We start from the raw sequence: 19,687 nt of genomic DNA on the forward strand, positions 1-19,687 counted from the left end.
TTCCTGTATTAAAATATATACTTTTTATATAATGAAATATTAGCTCATACAAACACATTTTAAATATATTAATTGCATTCATACACATTCAAGCAGACGGTGCAACATACCTGTTCACACCCAATTACATGAAATATACATGTATACACCCGTGTGTGCAGTCATCTGATCAGTTGTGTGTGTTATTCGCCTGACGTCGTCCTCCCTGCTCTCTCTCTGCTCGCGTCCCTCCGTCTCCTGCAGGAGAGGAAGTTCCTGGGCGGCTCCAGCCAGATCAGCGAGGGCATGGCCAAGGAGCTGGGCGACCGCGTCAAGCTGCAGTCTCCGGTCTACAGGGTGGACCAGAGCGGAGACATGGTGGTGGTGGAGACGCTGGACAAACAGACCTACACGGTGAGTGGGGGACAGTCCCCGATCTTTGTTCAAGACACCGTTTACGACAACTTATTTCACTGTACGTACTAAATTGCTGTTTAGTTGAGAACACAAATTTAATATTGATCCCTGAAATTGCTTTATTATAAACATGATTGTATCAGGAGAAAGAAGAAACGTTTATAATAGTTTAACTTCAAAGAATTGAAAAACACAAGGCTGACAAACACTTCACAAGAAAACGTGTAAGTTAAAAAAAAAAAAAAGTCTTCATTATATATTGACTATTTATGAGCTATTTAAGATATTCAAGAGCTCATATAAGGTAAAAGTGAAATGTGTGTGTAAGTGTAACTCCAGAAGATAAGAACTAAAAATGACCAAACTACATTTAGGAGTTTGTTTGTTTTTCTTGATATTCACACAATGAACAATTAATAAAACAATTTAAATCGAAAGATTTACCCACGGTAGCACTCTGTGATGTCTGCGTACTTGGATACTGCAGGACCTTCAGTTGTATTGGAGTATTTTTAAGTACACCATCATGTTTGATATCTTTATTTTCTCACTGATATGACTGCATGAAAAAAAAAAAAAAAAGATTCCCAGTATTACAACTTGCCCTCACAAACGGCATTTGTCAATATTGCTGTGTTGCTGCCACCTGCTGGTTGTTCCTGTCGTAACACCCCCGACGCAGGTCACGTCCCCGTTGTCCCTGTATCTGACAGTTCTGCGTTTCTGTGTGTGTGTTTTCTGGTCTCAGGCTCGCTACGTGATCGTTGCCACGCCTCCCGGTCTCAACCTGAAGATGCACTTCAACCCCGAGCTGCCCCCGCTGAGGAACCAGCTGATCCACCGCGTCCCCATGGGCTCCGTCATCAAGTGCATGGTCTACTACAGAGAGAACTTCTGGAGGAAGAAGGGTGCGTGGGGACCGGGGCGGCGGCGGCGGCGTTCAGTAGAAGCGATCGGACTTGATTTCTGATGTTTTCCTTTTTTCCTGCAGGTTTATGTGGCACCATGGTGATCGAGGAGGACGGCGCCCCCATCGGCCTGACGCTAGACGACACAAAGCCCGACGGGAGCGTGCCGGCTATCATGGGGTGAACACCGAGCTTTGAGTTATCAGTCTAAGAAACAGATGGTTTTCGATCGTTTTCCTGATTCGAGCGACTTGGAAGTGAAAGGTTTTCACCTTTATCCGTGATAATAAACTGAATATAGTTTGGTTTTTATCTTTTATTGAAAGAAAATAAGACATTTCAGTGGCTTTCAAATATGTGTTTCATCTTTTTCTGACCAATCAGCTGAAGGATAATTGGTTAAATGAGGTAAAACAATAATTACAATACTTAATTCTGAACTATACATGAACAGTTTGTAAATTCCATCTGTTTATTGTTGTGCCTGTGGGGATTTACAAATCTAATTCTAAGCTGCAGTTCAACTACAAGGTCCTGATTCGTACTGGACTTGCCACTGTGTCCACTATTACAGTTAATCTATCGGGTGGGTAATTAATCATAAAAAAAAGGCCTAATGCAGATGGCTGAGCCATTATTTTCACTGAACTCTAAAAATGTAAACCTTATTTTGAAATCGCTTACATGGCTTCTGCTCAGCATCAAACGTCTTTTTGTGTTTTGCCCAATAACATTGATTGAAACACATCACTCATGTTATTTAAGAAAAACCCTAAAGCCTGAGCTTGTCCTGTGTTGGTTGGTTAAAAACTTTTTGTCAGACTTCGGATTCCATATAATCTCTCGAGATATTTGAGGCGACGGTGCCTCGTACTTCCCAAATGTCCAATTTCTTTGTTTTATAAGGGAAGCAAGTTGTTGTCCTCACTTTGTGGGTTGATTTCCTTTTGTTGGTCCCCAAAATGTAGTAATACAAGAATGTATGTATGTGACGTAGAATACATAGACTAAAGAACGGGAACAGTTTTCTTTAGATATATGTAGATGAACTAAATGCGTATCAGCGTGTGGGCATGTTGAATAAACAAAGGATATATTCTCTTATAATTTCATTTTTTTTTTTCCAGATTCATCCTCGCCCGCAACAGCAGAAAGCTGTGCAGCTTGACCAGAGAAGAAAGGTAGAGGGCCGGGTGGACCAAGCACATTGTCCCAGCAGCTGCAGGGCGGCTTTCATTCAAACCTTCTTGTTGTGTTCAAGGTTGAAGAGGATCTGCGACATCTACTCCAAGGTGCTGGACTCCGAGGAGGCACTGCATGTGAGTCCGTAACGCCGAGACCGACGCAAGCAAAACCCAGACGCTTCGGGAGTTCAGACCAGTGACGTGTGTTTGTTTCAGCCGGTGCACTACGAGGAGAAGAACTGGTGCGAGGAGGAGTACTCTGGAGGATGCTACACTGCTTATTTCCCCCCGGGGATCCTCACGCAGTTTGGCAGGTAAGAAGTCCTGGAGGATATTTGGCAAACGTTCTGAGTTTTTTTCCAGGTGTCCTTCGGGAACCATTCACACGATGAGTGGAATCGCTTTTAACTACGACCGCGGTGTGAATCGGTTCAGAAAAGTGGCTGTTTTCACCCGTTTCCATGGAGACGGAGTGGAGTGTTTTCAAAAGAGTTTCTTTTTTCATAATTTCCATGAAGATGGAGCTCGAGGTTGTTGTTTTTTGTTGTTGTTTTTCCCCAAAAAGTTGCATTTACCCAATTTCAGAGGAAAAAAGGCATTCTTGACAGTTGCATCATCCACGGAGCCGAGTGATCAGTTTTCCATTGTTTTCCTTGGAGATGAAGCCCAAGTATTTTCAAAAATCTGCTTTTTCTACCATTTCCAAGGAGACGGGAGTTGGAGCACTTTTTTTTTTTTAAAGTTGCGTTTTCCCTCAGTTTCCATGGAGACAGAGTTGGAGTGTTTTCAAAGAGCTACATTTTCCCACCATTTCCAGGGAGACGGAGTTGAAGCATTTTTTTTAAATGTTGCATTTTTCCTCAGTTTCCATGGAGACGGAGCTTGAGTCTTTTCAAAAAGTTGCGTTTTCCACCATTTCCAAGGAGACGGAGATGAAGCCTTTTTTTTAAAATGTTGTGTTTTCCCTCAGTTTCCATGGTTGGAGTGTTTTCAAAAAGTAAAATTTTTCCCGTTTCCATGGCGACAAAGAAAGTGACAAAAGATACCCCTTGGGAGCATTTTTTTTTTTTTTTAAGTTGCGTTTACAGTGGGTCTGAGCACCGTAGCGAAATAAACTGACGCTCAAAACGCTAGTTTTGCGTTTCAACTTGAAAGCCTTACGTATACAAGCTGACGCCCTGAACGTTCTGGCGTTTCGCCATCACTTCCTGTCCGCAGGGTGCTCAGGGAGCCGGTGGGCCGGTTGTACTTCGCCGGCACTGAGACGGCGACGGAGTGGAGCGGCTACATGGAGGGCGCCGTCCAGGCGGGAGAAAGAGCGGCCCGAGAGGTGAGAGACGCAAAACGAGCGCCTTCCTCGAATCGCTCACGAAAGAAGTAACAATAGAAGTATAACCGCTGAGCCTGATTAGAGAAAAGGTCACAACACAACTCTGACAACCGGAACTGACCAGCAGATGGCGACAGCGCTCATCTTTCTCCATCACTATAAAGAGAAACAAAGTTTAGATTTCAGATTCCCAAAATGTGTATTATTTCCCTTTTTTTAATTTTTCTTTTGTTATTCTTTTCTATTCCTTTTCTTTTTTATTTTGTTTTTAACGTGTGTTTTTCTTTGCAGATCATGTGCGCAATGGGTAAAATCCACCAGAGTCAGATCTGGCAAAAGGAGCCTGAATCTCAGGTGAGGAACATTTTTCTAAATACCTGATTGAAGAATGAGCAGCAGCTCTGGATGGTACTTTAGGACTGATTGGAGCTTTGATCTCCATCTTATAGTATAATCTAAAGTTTAAAGTGGTTGATTCTAAAGAAAAGCTCCATAACAGCAAACAAGAATTTCAGTTTAGACATTTGACTCGTGAAACAGGTTGACTTATCAAACCATCCAAAGTGGTATTTTTACTAAATGAAAAAGAAAACCAACCTGTTCTCAATATATATATATATTTTTAATACAAGTGCCAGGAAGACAGGCGAACCCCAAGAGGCTAAAAGATCATCCCCCTCATACATGATTTACTGATTATATTAGAAGATAAAGGATAAAAATAGACCTCGGAGCGAAAGAAATCTTCAATTATAAAAACCTGCTTCCAAGGAGAAAAGATTTTAATTGGTTGAAAGAGGAAGAGACGTCGAAGAAAAGGGACAATGAGGACTTCTGAGATGAAGGTTGACGAGCAAAGGGTTTGCAGATTTCAACGAAGATGAATCATTTAGTGTTCAACGACTTGGAAAAAGAAGAATCTTAGAGACTTGGACAACGATTATTAGAAGACTGAAATTAAAAAACTTGATGGGAGACGAAGATTCAAAGAAAATAAGAATTAAAAACTTACGGGGACAAGAATGATTGAAGATTAGGAAGACTGTTTAAGACTGTGAAATAATAACAACAATGGTAATAATTTATTTGTATAGTGCTTTAAGAGGCACTCAAAGACATGTTCTATCATCATATTAGAAATCAACAAGCATAAAATTGAGTAACATCACAAAAACACATAATGGAAGATATAAAAGCAGAATATAAAAAGCATTGAAATACTTGAAAGAATAAGAATTGGATGAAGATGCTGCATAAAAGTTACACCGATAAAACATTAAAGCCAATAACAAACATTTTCATTTGATTCTGTTCTGTTGGATAGAAGCTCTGTTTACATCATAACGTTTTGAGTGAAAACGTTGAGAAATTGCTCGCGTATACATGGCGATGTTTTGAAAATGATGTCCGTTTCTACGGAAACGCTGAAAACGGTGTAGTTAGCATGCCGGGCCAGGAGATGGCGCTGTAATTTGTTCTAGCGATGAAACCATGAACAACGAGCTCCAAACATTAAGAACGAGAGAACACAGACTTTTTTTCCTGGACAGACTACCAAGTTAGATTATTACGGTGACTGTCAAAATAAAAGTCCCAGGAGAATATGGAGTGAGTCATGACACCACGGAGGAAACATTGTTCTGATTGTCTCTACTGAGCATGTGCAGAACTACTAGTTAGTATGGCTGTGGGGAACTGGACCAGGAGCAGCGTTTCAGAAAAGTTGCATTCTCTCCCGTTTCCATGGAGACAGATTAGTTTTTCCAAAATGTCTTTCTTGTGGGAGCCGTTTTCCAAAAAAGTTCAAAATCCTTCTCCTTCCCCCGTACAGGAAGTCCCGGCTTTGCCGTTCCACACCTCCTTCCTGGAGAGGAATTCCCCTTCGGTCGGCGGTCTGCTGAAGTTCATCGGGTTCTCCACCGTCCTGTCCGTCGCCGCCGCCACCGGCTTCGCGGCGTACAAGAAGGGCCTGATTCCCTGGCGTTAAACCCGCCGCCGCCGCCGCCGCCGGTCGTCCCACTCCTCGCCATCGGACGCATCTCCGCACGCAATCCAGCGCACGTCGTCACGGCCACAACGCGGCGAGCTCCACGGGGGCGCGGCCCCCCCGTTTCGCTCAAACGTCACGTTGTGCGGCAAAATTTAGGAGGCGTCTGAGAGGAGCGGCCATTTTTAATCTACGACAAATGAAGGAGAAAAGATCGCAACGCCAAGAAATCTCTCACTATTACTGCTCCACACTTTGCCAATAACGTTTCTCGATTACCTGTGTGTGTGTGTGTGTGTGTGTGTGTGTGTGTGTGTGTGTGTGTGTGTGTGTGTGTGTGTGTGTGTGTGTGTGTGTGTGTGTGTGTGTGTGTGTGTGTGTGTGTGTGTGTGTGTGTGTGTGTGTGTGTGTGTGTGTGTGTAATTACCTCTACTGATTTTCGGTGCTGATTTATTCCATTTGATGAGAACCGGTGGAGTTCAGAGTCGCTGCCCAGCTTCGCAGACGAGGTTTGTAGACGAGACTGATTTAATATTTTTTTTTTCTTTCTTTTCCAACTCATGAAAAAAAGCGAAACGATTCTCTCAATAGTGTCTCGTTTTTGTCGCGAGCCGTCTTCATGTGTAACCAGGAATTGGAAAAGTTCTACTTCCGACTGGGTTTTTTTTTTTATTTTTTAATTTACATTTATTTGGATTTGTTGTAAATTAAAAGTGAAAATAATCCCGGTCTTAATATCTGAGCCTGTAATTTGGGCGTGACGTCGTCGTATTAATCTAATCTGTGCAGTTATTGTCGGTAACTGTAATGAATGTAACTTCTTCACACAGTTCGCTTAATATAAATATGCTAGTCACTCATTCTGATCTGTATATATTCACCTTTTATCACCGGTGAGTTGCATTACGTGAAAAGAGCTGAACTAAACAATTGATCTGGTGTTAATTTGTCCCTATGACTGTGTTAGTTTGCTGATTTTTTTTTTTTTTTTTTTTTAATTGCAGCACTAATCAGACGCTTTACTGTGTGAGTGATTGATTTAATGGGTGTCGGTCAAGCGCGGGGGGGTGGAGGGGGGGTGGAGCTAACGCTTTGGAATAAATGCTTAGGCGGGAAAAACATGAATCACATAAATATTCCTGGAGAGATCTCGCACACACTAAATCACTTCACGCTGATGAGCTGCACTTTGAGGGGGGGGGGGAGGGAGAGAGAGACACTTGTGGTGCCATGTGCCAGAGCAGAGCTGCCGGATTGTAGGAGGAGTCAAAGGGGAGGAGCCAACCTTGGTTGTTATTGGCTGAACCCCAGATGGGGGGGGGGGGGGAGGAGAGAGAGAGAGAGAGAGAGAGGTTATTCCAGGTATGGGGACGATTATTGGAAAACTATTCAAAAGTGAATTTAGCATAATATGACCTTTAAGTGTGTACAAATCAATACTGCTTTATGTACAAGTAAATAACATACTTACACACACACACACACACACGTATCTTATTGCTTTTCATGTAGGTCATTCTTGTCCCAAAGACCACCGTGTGTTCGTGTAGTTCATCTGTCGTGCCTTAATGGAAGTCGTGGTGTTTTTTTTTTTGTCATTTCTCTCAAGTGCCTGTGTGGATCCGTTGTGCTCTGCTCCCCCCCCCCCCCCCAAAAAAAAAACACCCTCCACACTCTCTTCCTTCTGGTTCATCAATAACTATTAATACACAAATAACGGACGGACAACACCAGTGTGTCTCCGGCTCCATTTACACGACAATGTTTCAATAAAATAATTTTTCACGTTTAGTTTCAGACGATCTGAAAACAATGTAGTTGGCACATTGGGCCACTAGTTGGCACTGCTGGTGGTTTTTTGTAATGAAGCTCTTCACTTGAAAACGTCGTGTGAACGGGGGCCTCACATCTTTTGCTCTCGCGCCTGCTCCGTGCCCCTGGTACTACCAGGTGTGTTTTCATGAGACTGTTAAGGCGATCGCACCAGTGAAGCTGACTACCCGAACCCAGAGATGAGAATCTCTGTGTTATCTCTGCCGGATGAACGAACAAATGAAGAGCCGGCGCTCTCTGTCCCCCTGCAGCGCTCTCCAACCCCCCACCTGGATCGTCTTTATCTGGTCCAGGTTGACTCCGTCCGTCGTGTCCTCCTGTGCACATGAGCCTCCTTAACGTTCTTCAGTGTCTTTGATTCCTCAAACAAAGCTGGTGACATTAGACAAGTGAATTAAAATGTGAAATAAATCTTTTACGCGTCTTAAACTGTCTCGGTGTTTCATTGTGTTCGTGAAGTCTTTCATCAGACACCAAAGGGGCCGAGTGCAATCCAACATGTACAGGATACTTAAGAAGAATAGGTCATTACTACAAATGTGTCTGAATTAACCCCTCGTCTGCTCAGGGTCTGTTTACGTGACATTTCATGTGAAAACTTTTAATTCCTGCATCTTTTCAGAAAAGTTTCACGTTTACATTGAGAACGTTCTAAAGACGAGGTAATTTCCATGGAAACGGCAGAAAAGCTCACAACTTTTAACTGGGAGCCGTTATCAAAACCTTGTGTCTTCACTGATGTCATCTAAAAAAGGTTTCCCAAACTGTCATGGCGACTCAGTTTGGGAAACCTTTGGTCCTGTTTTGTGAACAACTCTGTGGATTTCTTGGGGAATATATTAAAAGAATTGGTTCAAGAAAAACGGTACCATATTACCACAAATATTTTGTTCATTAAAGTTTATTTCACTCGTCTTGCATCAGTGGCTCCAGACGTATTCTGTTTTCACTTAAAGTTACTCAACCAGAAAAAATACTTAAAATCTACTTCCTATATAAAAGAATATTCCTTCCCTTAATAATTGCAGACTGACATTCATCGATCACGTCCTCTAAGCCACTATTTAAACATTCAGAAAATGTGATTCCTGATTGTCATGGCTTCATGCTTCTCATTACACTGCCCCCAACAGGTTTGGCTGCTCATCGCAGCTCTGAACCAGATGTATATGCAGGTCTGTGTCAATGATGATTTATTTATTTTTTTCGTTCAACGAAGAGAGGGAAATATCCACTTTTGTTAAAACCCAAGGTATGTGTAAATGTGGCCTCAGTGTGAGCACTTCCTGTTCAGGTCTGTCTGTTCAATCAGGGTGTGATTACCTGACTCCTCCCTAATGCGCCTCACCTGCGTCTCCACCTTTGCAGCGGATAAAAACCCGCCTCCTTCACATTCCTTCTGCCAAATCGTCCAGCGTTCCTTTTTGTGTTTCTCTCTTTACGCAGCGTTTTCAAGTGAAAATGCTAGAAATTCTTGAAAGGTGATGAAATGAAGTATTGGGGAACAGGGTGAGGAAAGGACCAGTTTAATACTGCAGATTTTAAAAGTAGTTTTTTGAGGCCGTGAATCATTTTTGACGGACGATTCTGTGTCCAGATGAGCTGAGACCAGTTAAACCAGACTCTCCTCCGTTATTTATAAAGCAAGAGGCCAAAAGAGTCCAGAGGGTAAATAAAAAACAATAAACTCCACTCATCCAGGTTTGTTTTTACCCCCGTCCATCGGGTCTTGACGTTTCCGTCCCGAGCGGTCAGTTAGTAAACCGACGCTCTCGTCCCGCGACGCTACGGCCGACGATAAACCACCCCGGGCCCGGGGAAACCGACTGTTTTCCCCAATTTGCTGCACAGTGAACAAAAAGCAGCCGACAGCCCATAAAGTGGGTCAGAACGAGGCGCCTCGGAGCCAGAGCTAATTAAGACAGATGGATAAGCGGTTTACGCCGGACTCGCGTTGGGTGTGATTCCGAGCCCCGCGGCCCTCGCAAAGGGACGCTTTGTGCAGAGTCGGCATGTGTGGATATTTACTGAAACTCATCAGAATCTCAGGCAGAAAGAAAACTGCCCAGAGAGCTGGTGTTCATTTTAAGTGTGTGGGAAAGGAGTTGAAGAAAGAAAGAAAGAAAGAAAGAAAAAAAAAATCTCCCATCGCCGTAGAGAAAAGAGGAAAGCGAGATCAGCAGGGGGGCACCAGAAAATTGGTGCCAGTTTGAGGCTGAACAGTCCCACTTTCACTTGTCAGGAAATCCACCGGGGTAGTCCTCTTTAGTGTGTGTGTGTGTGTGTGTGTGTGTGTGTGTGTGTGTGTGTGTGTGTGTGTGTGTGTGTGTGTGTGTGTGTGTGTGTGTGTGTGTGTGTGTGTGTGTGCGTGCATGAACGCTGCAGGGATGAGATGCCATCCTCTTTTATCTCTTCCATATTTAATCTAATCTCCCCGCTGCAGGGCGTCTCGCATGAATTCAGGAATTAGAAAATAAATATAAATCACGACTCGACGACAATTACGGATAATTTCCTTCTGGTGTTTATCCGTCCGCTCGTCTGCCGGTCCTCCGCTCACACTTCATCTCAGTCGAACGGCGCCCGGAGCGCCGGACTGAACCGGGCTGACAGTGAGTGAGAGGCCATTAGACGGGTCGCCGGGCCATCAGAGGACGAACACGCACGCATGCACGCCTTGTCTTAGGCTACTTTTTTAAAGTGGAAACGGTAAAGATTTGTGTCCATGGGGGTAAAACACGTTTAGAAAACGACTCCCAAGGTGGAACTTTTTTTTGAAAAAGCTTAATCTCGGTGGAAACGTTTGAAAACGCTCCGACGCCGTGTCTGTGTAAACGGGGAAAAAAATGCAATTGCTTAATCGCTGCTGCTCATGTAGCCGTAGTAACTGCTTCTTCTGCACATGCTCAGTAGAGGCAACCAGACCAACGTTTCCCCCGTGGTGTCATGATTCCCAGTCATTCCACTGGTTTTATTTTGACAGTCACAGTAATAACTATCCCACTTGGTCGCCTGTCCACCAGAATGTCTGTGGACCAACATTGTTCATGTTTAGAGCACATTGTCCTCTGCTGCATGTTTGTGTGGTTTCATTACAAAAACCAACAATAGAATGTGTTGTATTTGGTGCGATATAAATAACCGTGAATTATTGATTATTGAATTATCGAATTGAATTGATTTGAATTGAACAGCACCAACTATTGGCCTGGCATTGTTTTTCAGCATTTCTGTCATTTTCATGGAAACGTACATGTTGTTGTTGTTGTTCTTTTGGGTTTAACAGCAGTTTGCATCCATAAAGTTCCATTACCGCCATCTGCTGGTTTCAACTGGTCCCCGAAAAGAAAGAAAGAAAGAAGGAGCCAATTGTGAAACTGATGTGAAAAGTTTGAAAGGCCCATCGTTTTGAAAATGTGACAGTGTAAACATATATTTTGGAAATGGGACATTAACGAAACAGTCAGGCGTTTGTATTGTAATTGAAATAATTTCATAATTTATGTAGTTGGATTGAAACTCAGAGAAAAACCTCACACTTGCACATGGAGAACATTCCACACAGAATCTGGATGGTTCCATATTTATTAAGTCATTTGTTCACTTCTTCGTCGCCCACTATGAGTCTCTACCATCGGCCATCAACTGAATGGTTCTCAATATGTCCTTCATGGCTGCCGTAGCTCAGTGGGTTGGATGGCTCATCCTTCTACAGCCGTTCTCTGGCAGTTTGATCCCCCATCTGCCCCGTCCATATGTCCACGTGTCCTTTTTGGCAAGACACCGAACACCCAAGCTCGCCCCAGTGGTGTGTGGACACCTTGCATGGCAGCTGTCACCACTGACGTGTGTGAGAGTGTGTGAGTTGTGTGAATGTGAAGCTTGAAGTGAAGTCGGTGTGTTAAGAGCAAAACAGTGACAATGTTGGGGGGGATTCAAATAAGAAATCAGAAAACAAACCGTCTGTCTTTAATTGCTACTATTACGCTAACCTTCTGTTTACTGGAGAAAAGGCCTCATGGATCCCACAAGGTGAAAGTCGTCTGCAAGGGCTCAGTGTTCATCAAAAGGGAAGGAAAGCAGGTGAACCGTCAAACGAGGACAGTAAAGACGCGGTGAAGCAGGACAAAAACGGCAATCGGGTGAAGGCTGCGGTTTCAGCTGAGGGTCGTGTCTCAATCCTGAGTTTGGCAGTTCCACCCCCCCCCCCCCCCCCCCCCCCCATCCACCCTGCAAACATGTCCAAGTGCCCTTTGGCAAAACGCCTCGTTCCTCCCGACAGTGTGTGAGATGTGAGAGCGTATAATGAACAGATGAAGCTGGTTCTTGTGCCTGCCTCAGTGGCAAGGCGCAAAGATCACTCTCCTCGGGGGCCGAGGGTCTCATCTTATTATTCTGATCGTTATTATATTTCTACCATTTCTTTGTGGGAGTAACTCGTCCGGCACCATTGAGAACACAGAGACAAAACATAGACACTAAATGTCCTGCTAGTGTTTGTGTGTGTGTGTGTGTGTGTGTGTGTGTGTGTGTTTGGTGTTTTGTGCCATTCTGAGCAAATCCACCAGAGGGCAGGTCACAACCATGGAAGGAAACCCAGTGCAAGACTGCTGTGGAGTATCGCACCAATCACACATTGTTTTTTGTGTGTGTGTGTTTTTTTTTCTCCCCTCTTCACTCACTTGCTTTCACTGGCTGATGTGAGAATTGCTCACATGCACATAAAAGCAGGACTGTGTGTGTGTGTGTGTGTGTGTGTGTGTGTGTGTGTGTGTGTGTGTGTGTGGTGTGTGTGTGTGTGTGTGTGTGTGTGTGTGTGTGTGTGTGTGTGTGTGTGTGTGTGTGTGTGTGTGTGTGTGTCTCCCTGTCACATTAATCTTGAACTCTTGGTGGGGGGGGGGGGGGGTTAGTCATGTTGTCTCCGGGCCGTTTCTGCAGGTTGACATATGGCCACTTATGTTGTTCTCATCACTCCTGTCGGTGCTGCGATCGCCGGCGGCCCGTCCAATCCCAGCCTGACACGGCCGGCTTAGTCACTGTAACCACTTTCCAATCCCACGCTCAAAGGCTCCGACAACATATGCTTCTCCCAGCCTGCACCGAAGGTTGTGTAACTGCTGCGTGCTGCTGCACGGCAGCTGCATGGGAAGTCGCCACACTGATGGTACCAGGGGTGGGGTGGATGTTTTCCTTCACTCTATGTACATGTTGATGCACACACACACACACACACACACACACATACACACACAACCGCTGCCTTCTCACGACTACACACACCTTCAGACACACTGTCCTCTCTTTATTAGACGGCCGCCGTGCCCCCGGCCCCGCCGCAGCTTGCTGTGATATGAATCTGACACTGTCAATTTGCCTCCCAATCCGTCACGCCGTGGATTGGATTCAGACGGCGGTGTTGTGGCGGCCGGGGACTCCGAGCCGTGGCCTTGGCAACCGCCGACCGACCGACCGTCCGTCCGTCCGTTCACCCACAGCCACGCCTCACCGGGTTCCCTCAACGGTGAAATCGTCTGCAATCTCCCGTTAAATGTTCCCACTCCCGCACTCTGTGCAAGATTGTTTTTTTGTTTGTTTTTTTTGGTCTGCGGGTATCGGGGGGTGCTTGGAATCTCTCCCCTGGGTGCCGAGGTGGATTGCAGAAGTGAAGTGAGCCGAAAATCACAGTTTTCTGATGGATTGGATTCAGGTGATTTAAAATGTATTACACATGTGGGGATCATTCGTTCTTTTTTTTTTTTTTATGACCGTCTTGGAGCCAAGATTCTGAGTTTGGTGGCAGCAGAAGTTGCATTCAAAAGTCAGACAACAACAACGAGATCAACAACACATAAATTTGCGCCGTCCTTGGTGGCGCCGTCAGTGAGGACGTGGAGGTGAGGAGTTGAAACGAGGTGAAGAACCGACTTGTGTTTTTGGAGAGCGATGCAAGAACCTCCTGAACATCCCACCACTCAATCGCGATTTGGATTCATCAATTAGCCTAACAAGGATGATATTTTGTTTATTATTTTTAAAGCTCTGGGCAGAATATGTTTCTTTCAGGAGTTTTTATCTCATCAGCTCACTGTGGGGTTCCTCAGGGGTTGGTGCTGGGTAGAACGCAGTTCAAGTACTACAATCATTACGTCGATGACACATTACTATATATTAAAACAGACTCCACCTGCTTTATGGTTTAATCATCGTCCTCATATAAAAACTACAAATGACATTTGTTCTGTTTGGATGAAGGACGACTTCGATCGGTTAAATAGCTAAATAGTAGAAGCTGTTCTCACAGTTTGGTTATTATTATTTTGTTATCACTAAATAATCTCAAAATAAAATCACATAATTATTTTTAAATGAAAATAGAAATAAATAGAGTCAAAAGAACAGTTTGCAGGGGGAGTGGAGGGGTTGGCATTAACTGAAATTTTTTTTCCAAAATTTTGAAAAAACAGACCTTAAATGGTGCATTCTAATGCATCGTGGACTTCTAATTACTACAATGTGACGTGTAATTAATTGCGGGAACAGTTGATTTTGAACGAACAAATCACCAAATATGTTATGGAAGAAACATATTTATATAACTGAACCAATGTAAATATGTATACAATATATATATATATATATACACAAGTATACACATGTATGTAATATATACAAAGATGTATACAAAATAAATAACATTTTACTCCAGGAGCCACATGCAGTCAGTCCGGTTTCATCTTGAGTTGGCTGGACTGGTAAAATATTGCTATAATAACTTTTGAATTTACACTTCAAAGATTTTAATTGTTGTGGCGCACACTGTACATGATGAAACTGCACGGAGTTTTGCAAGATCAAACAGTTAATACTGAAAATTACTAAAATCTCAACAGAAAGACAAGTTTAATGAAACATTCTAGTGCAAAATACGGTTACATAAAAAAAAAACCAAAAAAAAAAAACCTGTGGTTTGTTGGGCCAGATTGGAGCCTTTTGTGGCTGGTTTTGGTCCATGGGCCTTATGTTTGACTAAAATGAAACTTTAGCTTAAGAGGAGATAAAGCTAAAGGGTTAGGGTTAGGGTTAGGGAGATTTAATATAGATCAATGGATTGCCTTGAAAAAGCCTTGACAGGCACTGGGTCACAGCTCACGGTACAGGACTCAACAGACTGCGGTTCAACAAAGGGGGGGGGGGGGGGGGCGACACACAATCCAATTAAATCATAGTTTGCAGCTGTTTCCCCAGAATTAAGTAGTGAATGGTTCAGTCATTCAGAGGGATTTTTCACAGCTTGGTAAAACCACACGCCATTAAAGCTAATGCTTTATGACTGACCTACCAGAGTTTCAGCTTAATGCTCTTCATAGATTTCAAACCGTGGCTCCAATATGAGGCAGTACATTGCAGGTAATAGAGTCATCCTCGCCGCTCATCCCAGCTGCCTGCAACAGCAGGCCCTTTATGAAGCAGCAGGTCTGGATGGAGCCATCCCGGCATGCGCTGCGCCCGAGGTGCCGGGAGCTTCCACCAGCTCGCACCGCTGAAAGGCTTTCTAACTTATTGTTCTGGGCTGCTGGGACTTCTGCTGGATTCACTGCCAGATCCTCAATTGATTGCGGCGCCTCCTCTTGTTAGACATTTCACTCTGGCTGGATGAGGAGCAACGGCCTCTCCAGTCGTCCGCACCCGTGATTTATTGAACATGTTTGCAGGGATTCCGTCACGCTGGAGGAAGAAGTACATATACAGTGTTCAGATCCGGTGTGCGGGGGGATCCGACTGCGTGTTTTAGAATCCCTTCAGGGAAAAGCTTGACGTTTTATGAAATATGCTCTGCTTCTTGTTTTGCTGAGAGGATGAAAATAACATTGAAGATATACCACTATAACTTTTGTATGATTGATGTTGCCGTCAACAACAAAAAAACAGCTCAGCATGAGAATTTTGGGCTTAGGGTGTTATTTGTAAAAATATTTTTGGCGAAATCATATTAAATAGGAAATGTATTTGTGTGTAGAGTGCAGACCTTCGCCAATGGCACATTTGCTTGCGGAACCGAGTTAGCGTCACCGTGAGCACATGTCAATGCGAGCTTGCCCGTGTGAAACGCGACTGGTCCCAATGGAAACGCCTCAACTACTAGGTTACGGAGAGACTGCAAGGTTTTCTGGGAGACGTATTAGTGGGATTATTACGAGAGCTTTTAGAAGAAAATTTAGTGTGATGAGATGAAAGAAGATGAATGGGATATTTTTTCTCAATTTCTCAGTTTTTAGGGATTTATTCGCCGTTGTGTAAACTGAACCTGAGACGGTGCCTTTGAAACGCGGCCATCCATTTATTGGTTTACATATACTGTACAGTATATATATATTTTACCAACTTTTCACAAAAAGTATTCACTCGAATTGCCTGAATTTGCCAGGGATGGTTTGTCCTCCATCCAAGGATGGTTCCATTAACTTTGAGGGCAATAGGGTCCAAGGTCAAGGTCTGGGTCATGTAAAGGTCAAAAACTGTTTTTTTTCATCATAATTTGTCAGTTTTAACACATTTGATGTCAAACCAGCACCAGAATGTTCAGTTTTCACTTCTTTATACTCTGATATTCCACATCACGCAGTGACGTCATTACCCTAGTTAGCAGTTGGGGGTGAAAGGTCGGGGGGGGGGGATGTTCATCATAACACTGTCAGTTTGATTGATGTCAAACCAATGTGACATCATTGACCTGGTTAGCAGTGGAGGGTCAAATGTCAGGGGGTCACATGGAAAACGTAAAATGTGTGTACATCAGAGTCAAACAGTGCTCAACATGAAACAACCGTGACAAATGATGGAAGGAGTGGTGTGGTGGAACAAATGACATCGTGACACGTGTAGGTTGATGAGTTACATGTGTGGTGACCGAACGACCGTAAGAAGTGCTTTGTGGTTGATTTACTGTGTTTTCAATGTCATCAATAATATTAAAGACTTTTCTTTAATGAGTTAAAATCGATGAAAAGCGAAACTCACTAAATGTCAAACCATTTCTTTCCCCTCCAAAAGCCTTTGTGCTCATAATACCCGGCATGGCGGGGAGTGGTTAATGGGTTATTTTTAGGCTGGCGGTTTGGGTGCCGGACCTGGTCCATTAGCCTCAGAATGGCTTTCTTGGTGACATTGACGGAGCGCGGAGGAGATTTTCGTCTGATACGGAGCCATCAGAGCCCCGTAATGATCAGCATCAGTCACCCTGTCGAAACACGTGGATCTCGGGAAAGTGAGGGGAAAATCTGTGAGAGAAGATCTTTGTTAAGGTGAGGGCAGAGGAGGCGGCGGCGGCGGCGGCGCAGACGTGTCGAGAGGCCAGACGAGAGGAAGATGAAGGGGCGAATGAGGCAATTTGGACTGACGAGGGAGCGAGTCCAGGTCCTGATCTGGAGGATTAGAGCATCTCCAGAGGTGGAAAAAAAATCTGCATCCATCCAGGAATTAGACATGTTGCTCTTGAGGCTTTCTAACAATCCACGTTATTCTGTGCTCCAACTAATTGTCTACGACAAGGAGAAATATAACCCAGAAGTATTCATATCTTTATTTAAGATATATGTTCGAAACTGTGTGAATACAAGCAGCCACTTGAAATGTTATATATTAGAACAAATATTTTCTGTTTTGATTTTCCAACAATAATAACACATACACTGAACATATCCACAGATTGTGAGAAAACTATGGTGGCCTGGAAGGGCAAACAGGCCCAACGCACTGGCAAAAACCTGAAATGTGACAGTGAGCGAGAGTCATGACACTCTGGAGGCCAACTTTGTTCTTAATGTCCATCTACTGAGCATGTGCAGAATGAGTATGGTTGGATATATTATATTTTGTTATTATATAATATTATATATTATGATTATTATTATATAATTATTATAGCGGAACTATGGCTGTAGTCGGGCATCACCAGGAGAAGCATTTCTTTTTCTTTTTTCTTTATTTATTAGTTTATTTGGTAGGGACAGTGCATATTAATGAACATCTGTAAACCAGTGTAAATATGAGAGATTATAGCAAAAATGCAGATTTCCAGCTGTTGTCCCGAGGCAGGTGACACAAAATACAGGAAACATAAAATTTTAAAAAATACATTTAAAGAGTACATTTACTATAAAAAACAAAAAAAAATACATTTACAATAAAAAAAATACATTTACAATAAAAAAAAATACATTTACAATAATAAAAAATTTTTTTACAATAAAAACAAAAACAACAAAATGCATTGGGTTTTTTTTGGCCTGTTTCCACGGAGACGCATTTTCAAAAGGTTCCACCCATGGTGCTTTCGGCAGCTCAGAGAGCCACTATCGTGTAAATGAATGAAAGATGCAAGTTTTCACTTGAAAAGGCCAAAATTCCACAGTTTGGTGGGAAATGTGGATCAAAGACCCGGCGTTGACCCGAAAAAACATGATCGGCTAAACACATCAGGAACAGAAGCTCACAAGTCGTGTAGCTCTGAACACATTTTGATGAAACATCCAGTACTTCTACTTTCACCGAGTGGATAACGTGGGAGATTTTATTTATAAAAATTTTTTTCCCCCCACCTTGTTTTCCCACCTACGGTTTAAAAAAGACAGATTCTGACAGACGACACGAGTCAGACGTCAACCTCCGAGCTGAAACACGGGGATCTCTGCATCTGCAGCTGCAGAGACGAAACAGAGCTCCTCTCATGGCAGATGAGAGAGTCGGCAAATCAAATTACACAAGCCTTGGAGTTTTAATTCCAGTCCTGGCCGGCGCGTCTCTCTCTCTCTCTCTCTCTCTCTCTCTCTCTCTCTCTCTCTCTGGCCCTGCAGGCCAGGCCTTACCATCACAGCTCTAACGTGATAAATAACTGGAGTAAATAGTAAATCTACCACAAGCTGCAGCAGGGAAGGATTGAAGGATCGAGGGAGGGAGGGAGGAAGGGAGGGAGGCTTTCTGAGTCCTAATCCCTGGAGTGAAATGACTGCAGCACAAGTCAAGGCCTGGAACCCAAAATAGTCTTTTTCTCTCGCACTCGCTCTCGTTTTCACCCTCCTCTCACAATAAACGTTCGCTCCGCTGTTGTCTCCTGCCTGTGCAGGTAAATGGTCCATTACAGTGAACGCGGAGGAATAAACACTCCGGCGGTTGCGCTCGGGGGGGGAATCGGCTGACGCCGTCATATTCCCATCTGGGGAAGTGTGCTCCATTTAAATGGGCGACGCCTCGGAGGGAGGAAATAAGCTAATCACAACTCGTTCTAAATTAGTCGCCGCAAATGGCAACCTGGCTTAATCATATTGGAAAAGCTAACTGTGTGGAGTGTTATTGGATTATTACGCCTCGCCAAAGGCCCAGCGTGAGAGCGTCGCTTCTGTAGTGGGGGGGGGGGGCGTCCGAGGCGCTAAAGCATGTAAACGCGTCATCATGCAAAAACAACACAAGAAAGTGGTCTAATTCCATCTTCTCACCTGTGGAACCGCCGACACCACGTGGAACACGCGTTGCACAGCGAACGCACCGCGAACGCACCGCGAACGCACCGCGCAACTTGCGCCCCAGAATATGTTCTGCAAAAATTCAATAATGCGGGCGCGTGAAGGAACAAGGGCGCGTGAAGGGTTGCCGTCGCGGATCGAGCTCTTCCTCATCATGAAGGGCATCAAAACAAATCAATTCTGGTCACACTTGCCTTGCCAGGGTGTTGCTCCTAATTTAAACTCACTAAACCATGAGGGGACATGGAGTGCACTCCAAAGAAATGTCCATCTCGCCCGAGTCATTAATGGACCGTTATGAACAAGTTCTGCAGCAAATGAGTTTTGTTCTAAAAACAGCAGCTGTCGTGTTCGGCAGTCAAGACCGCGTCTCCAGAATCTTCACCGTGCTCGGAACAAGACTGGAGAAGAAGATGAATCTGGTCTGATTATCTTCGCCAACAAATGTTGGGAGGGAAGGTTCAGTTTTTGTCTCCGTGTATTTATATATGTGTTTTACTAACTTTTTTGCAAGAACTACTCACCCGAAT

At 43.9% G+C, this 19,687-nt stretch overlaps 1 protein-coding gene across 1 annotated transcript in view; it reads left to right on the top strand.

Moving 5' to 3' along the window:
- The window catches only part of mao (monoamine oxidase), a 30,786-nt gene extending 24,036 nt beyond the window's left edge, over nt 1-6,750 (top strand). The window contains exons 7-15 of the mRNA XM_080497813.1: nt 244-393; nt 1,145-1,304; nt 1,388-1,484; nt 2,432-2,485; nt 2,566-2,623; nt 2,705-2,802; nt 3,707-3,818; nt 4,110-4,172; nt 5,650-6,750. Coding sequence (XP_080353939.1) covers nt 244-393; nt 1,145-1,304; nt 1,388-1,484; nt 2,432-2,485; nt 2,566-2,623; nt 2,705-2,802; nt 3,707-3,818; nt 4,110-4,172; nt 5,650-5,805 — 948 coding nt within the window. The 3' untranslated portion in view covers nt 5,806-6,750. The remainder of the gene's footprint in view (nt 1-243; nt 394-1,144; nt 1,305-1,387; nt 1,485-2,431; nt 2,486-2,565; nt 2,624-2,704; nt 2,803-3,706; nt 3,819-4,109; nt 4,173-5,649) is intronic.
- The last annotated feature ends 12,937 nt before the right edge of the window (nt 6,751-19,687 follow it).

The sequence above is a fragment of the Blennius ocellaris genome (assembly GCF_963422515.1).
Source record: "Blennius ocellaris genome assembly, chromosome: 6".
Lineage (NCBI taxonomy): Eukaryota > Metazoa > Chordata > Actinopteri > Blenniiformes > Blenniidae > Blennius > Blennius ocellaris.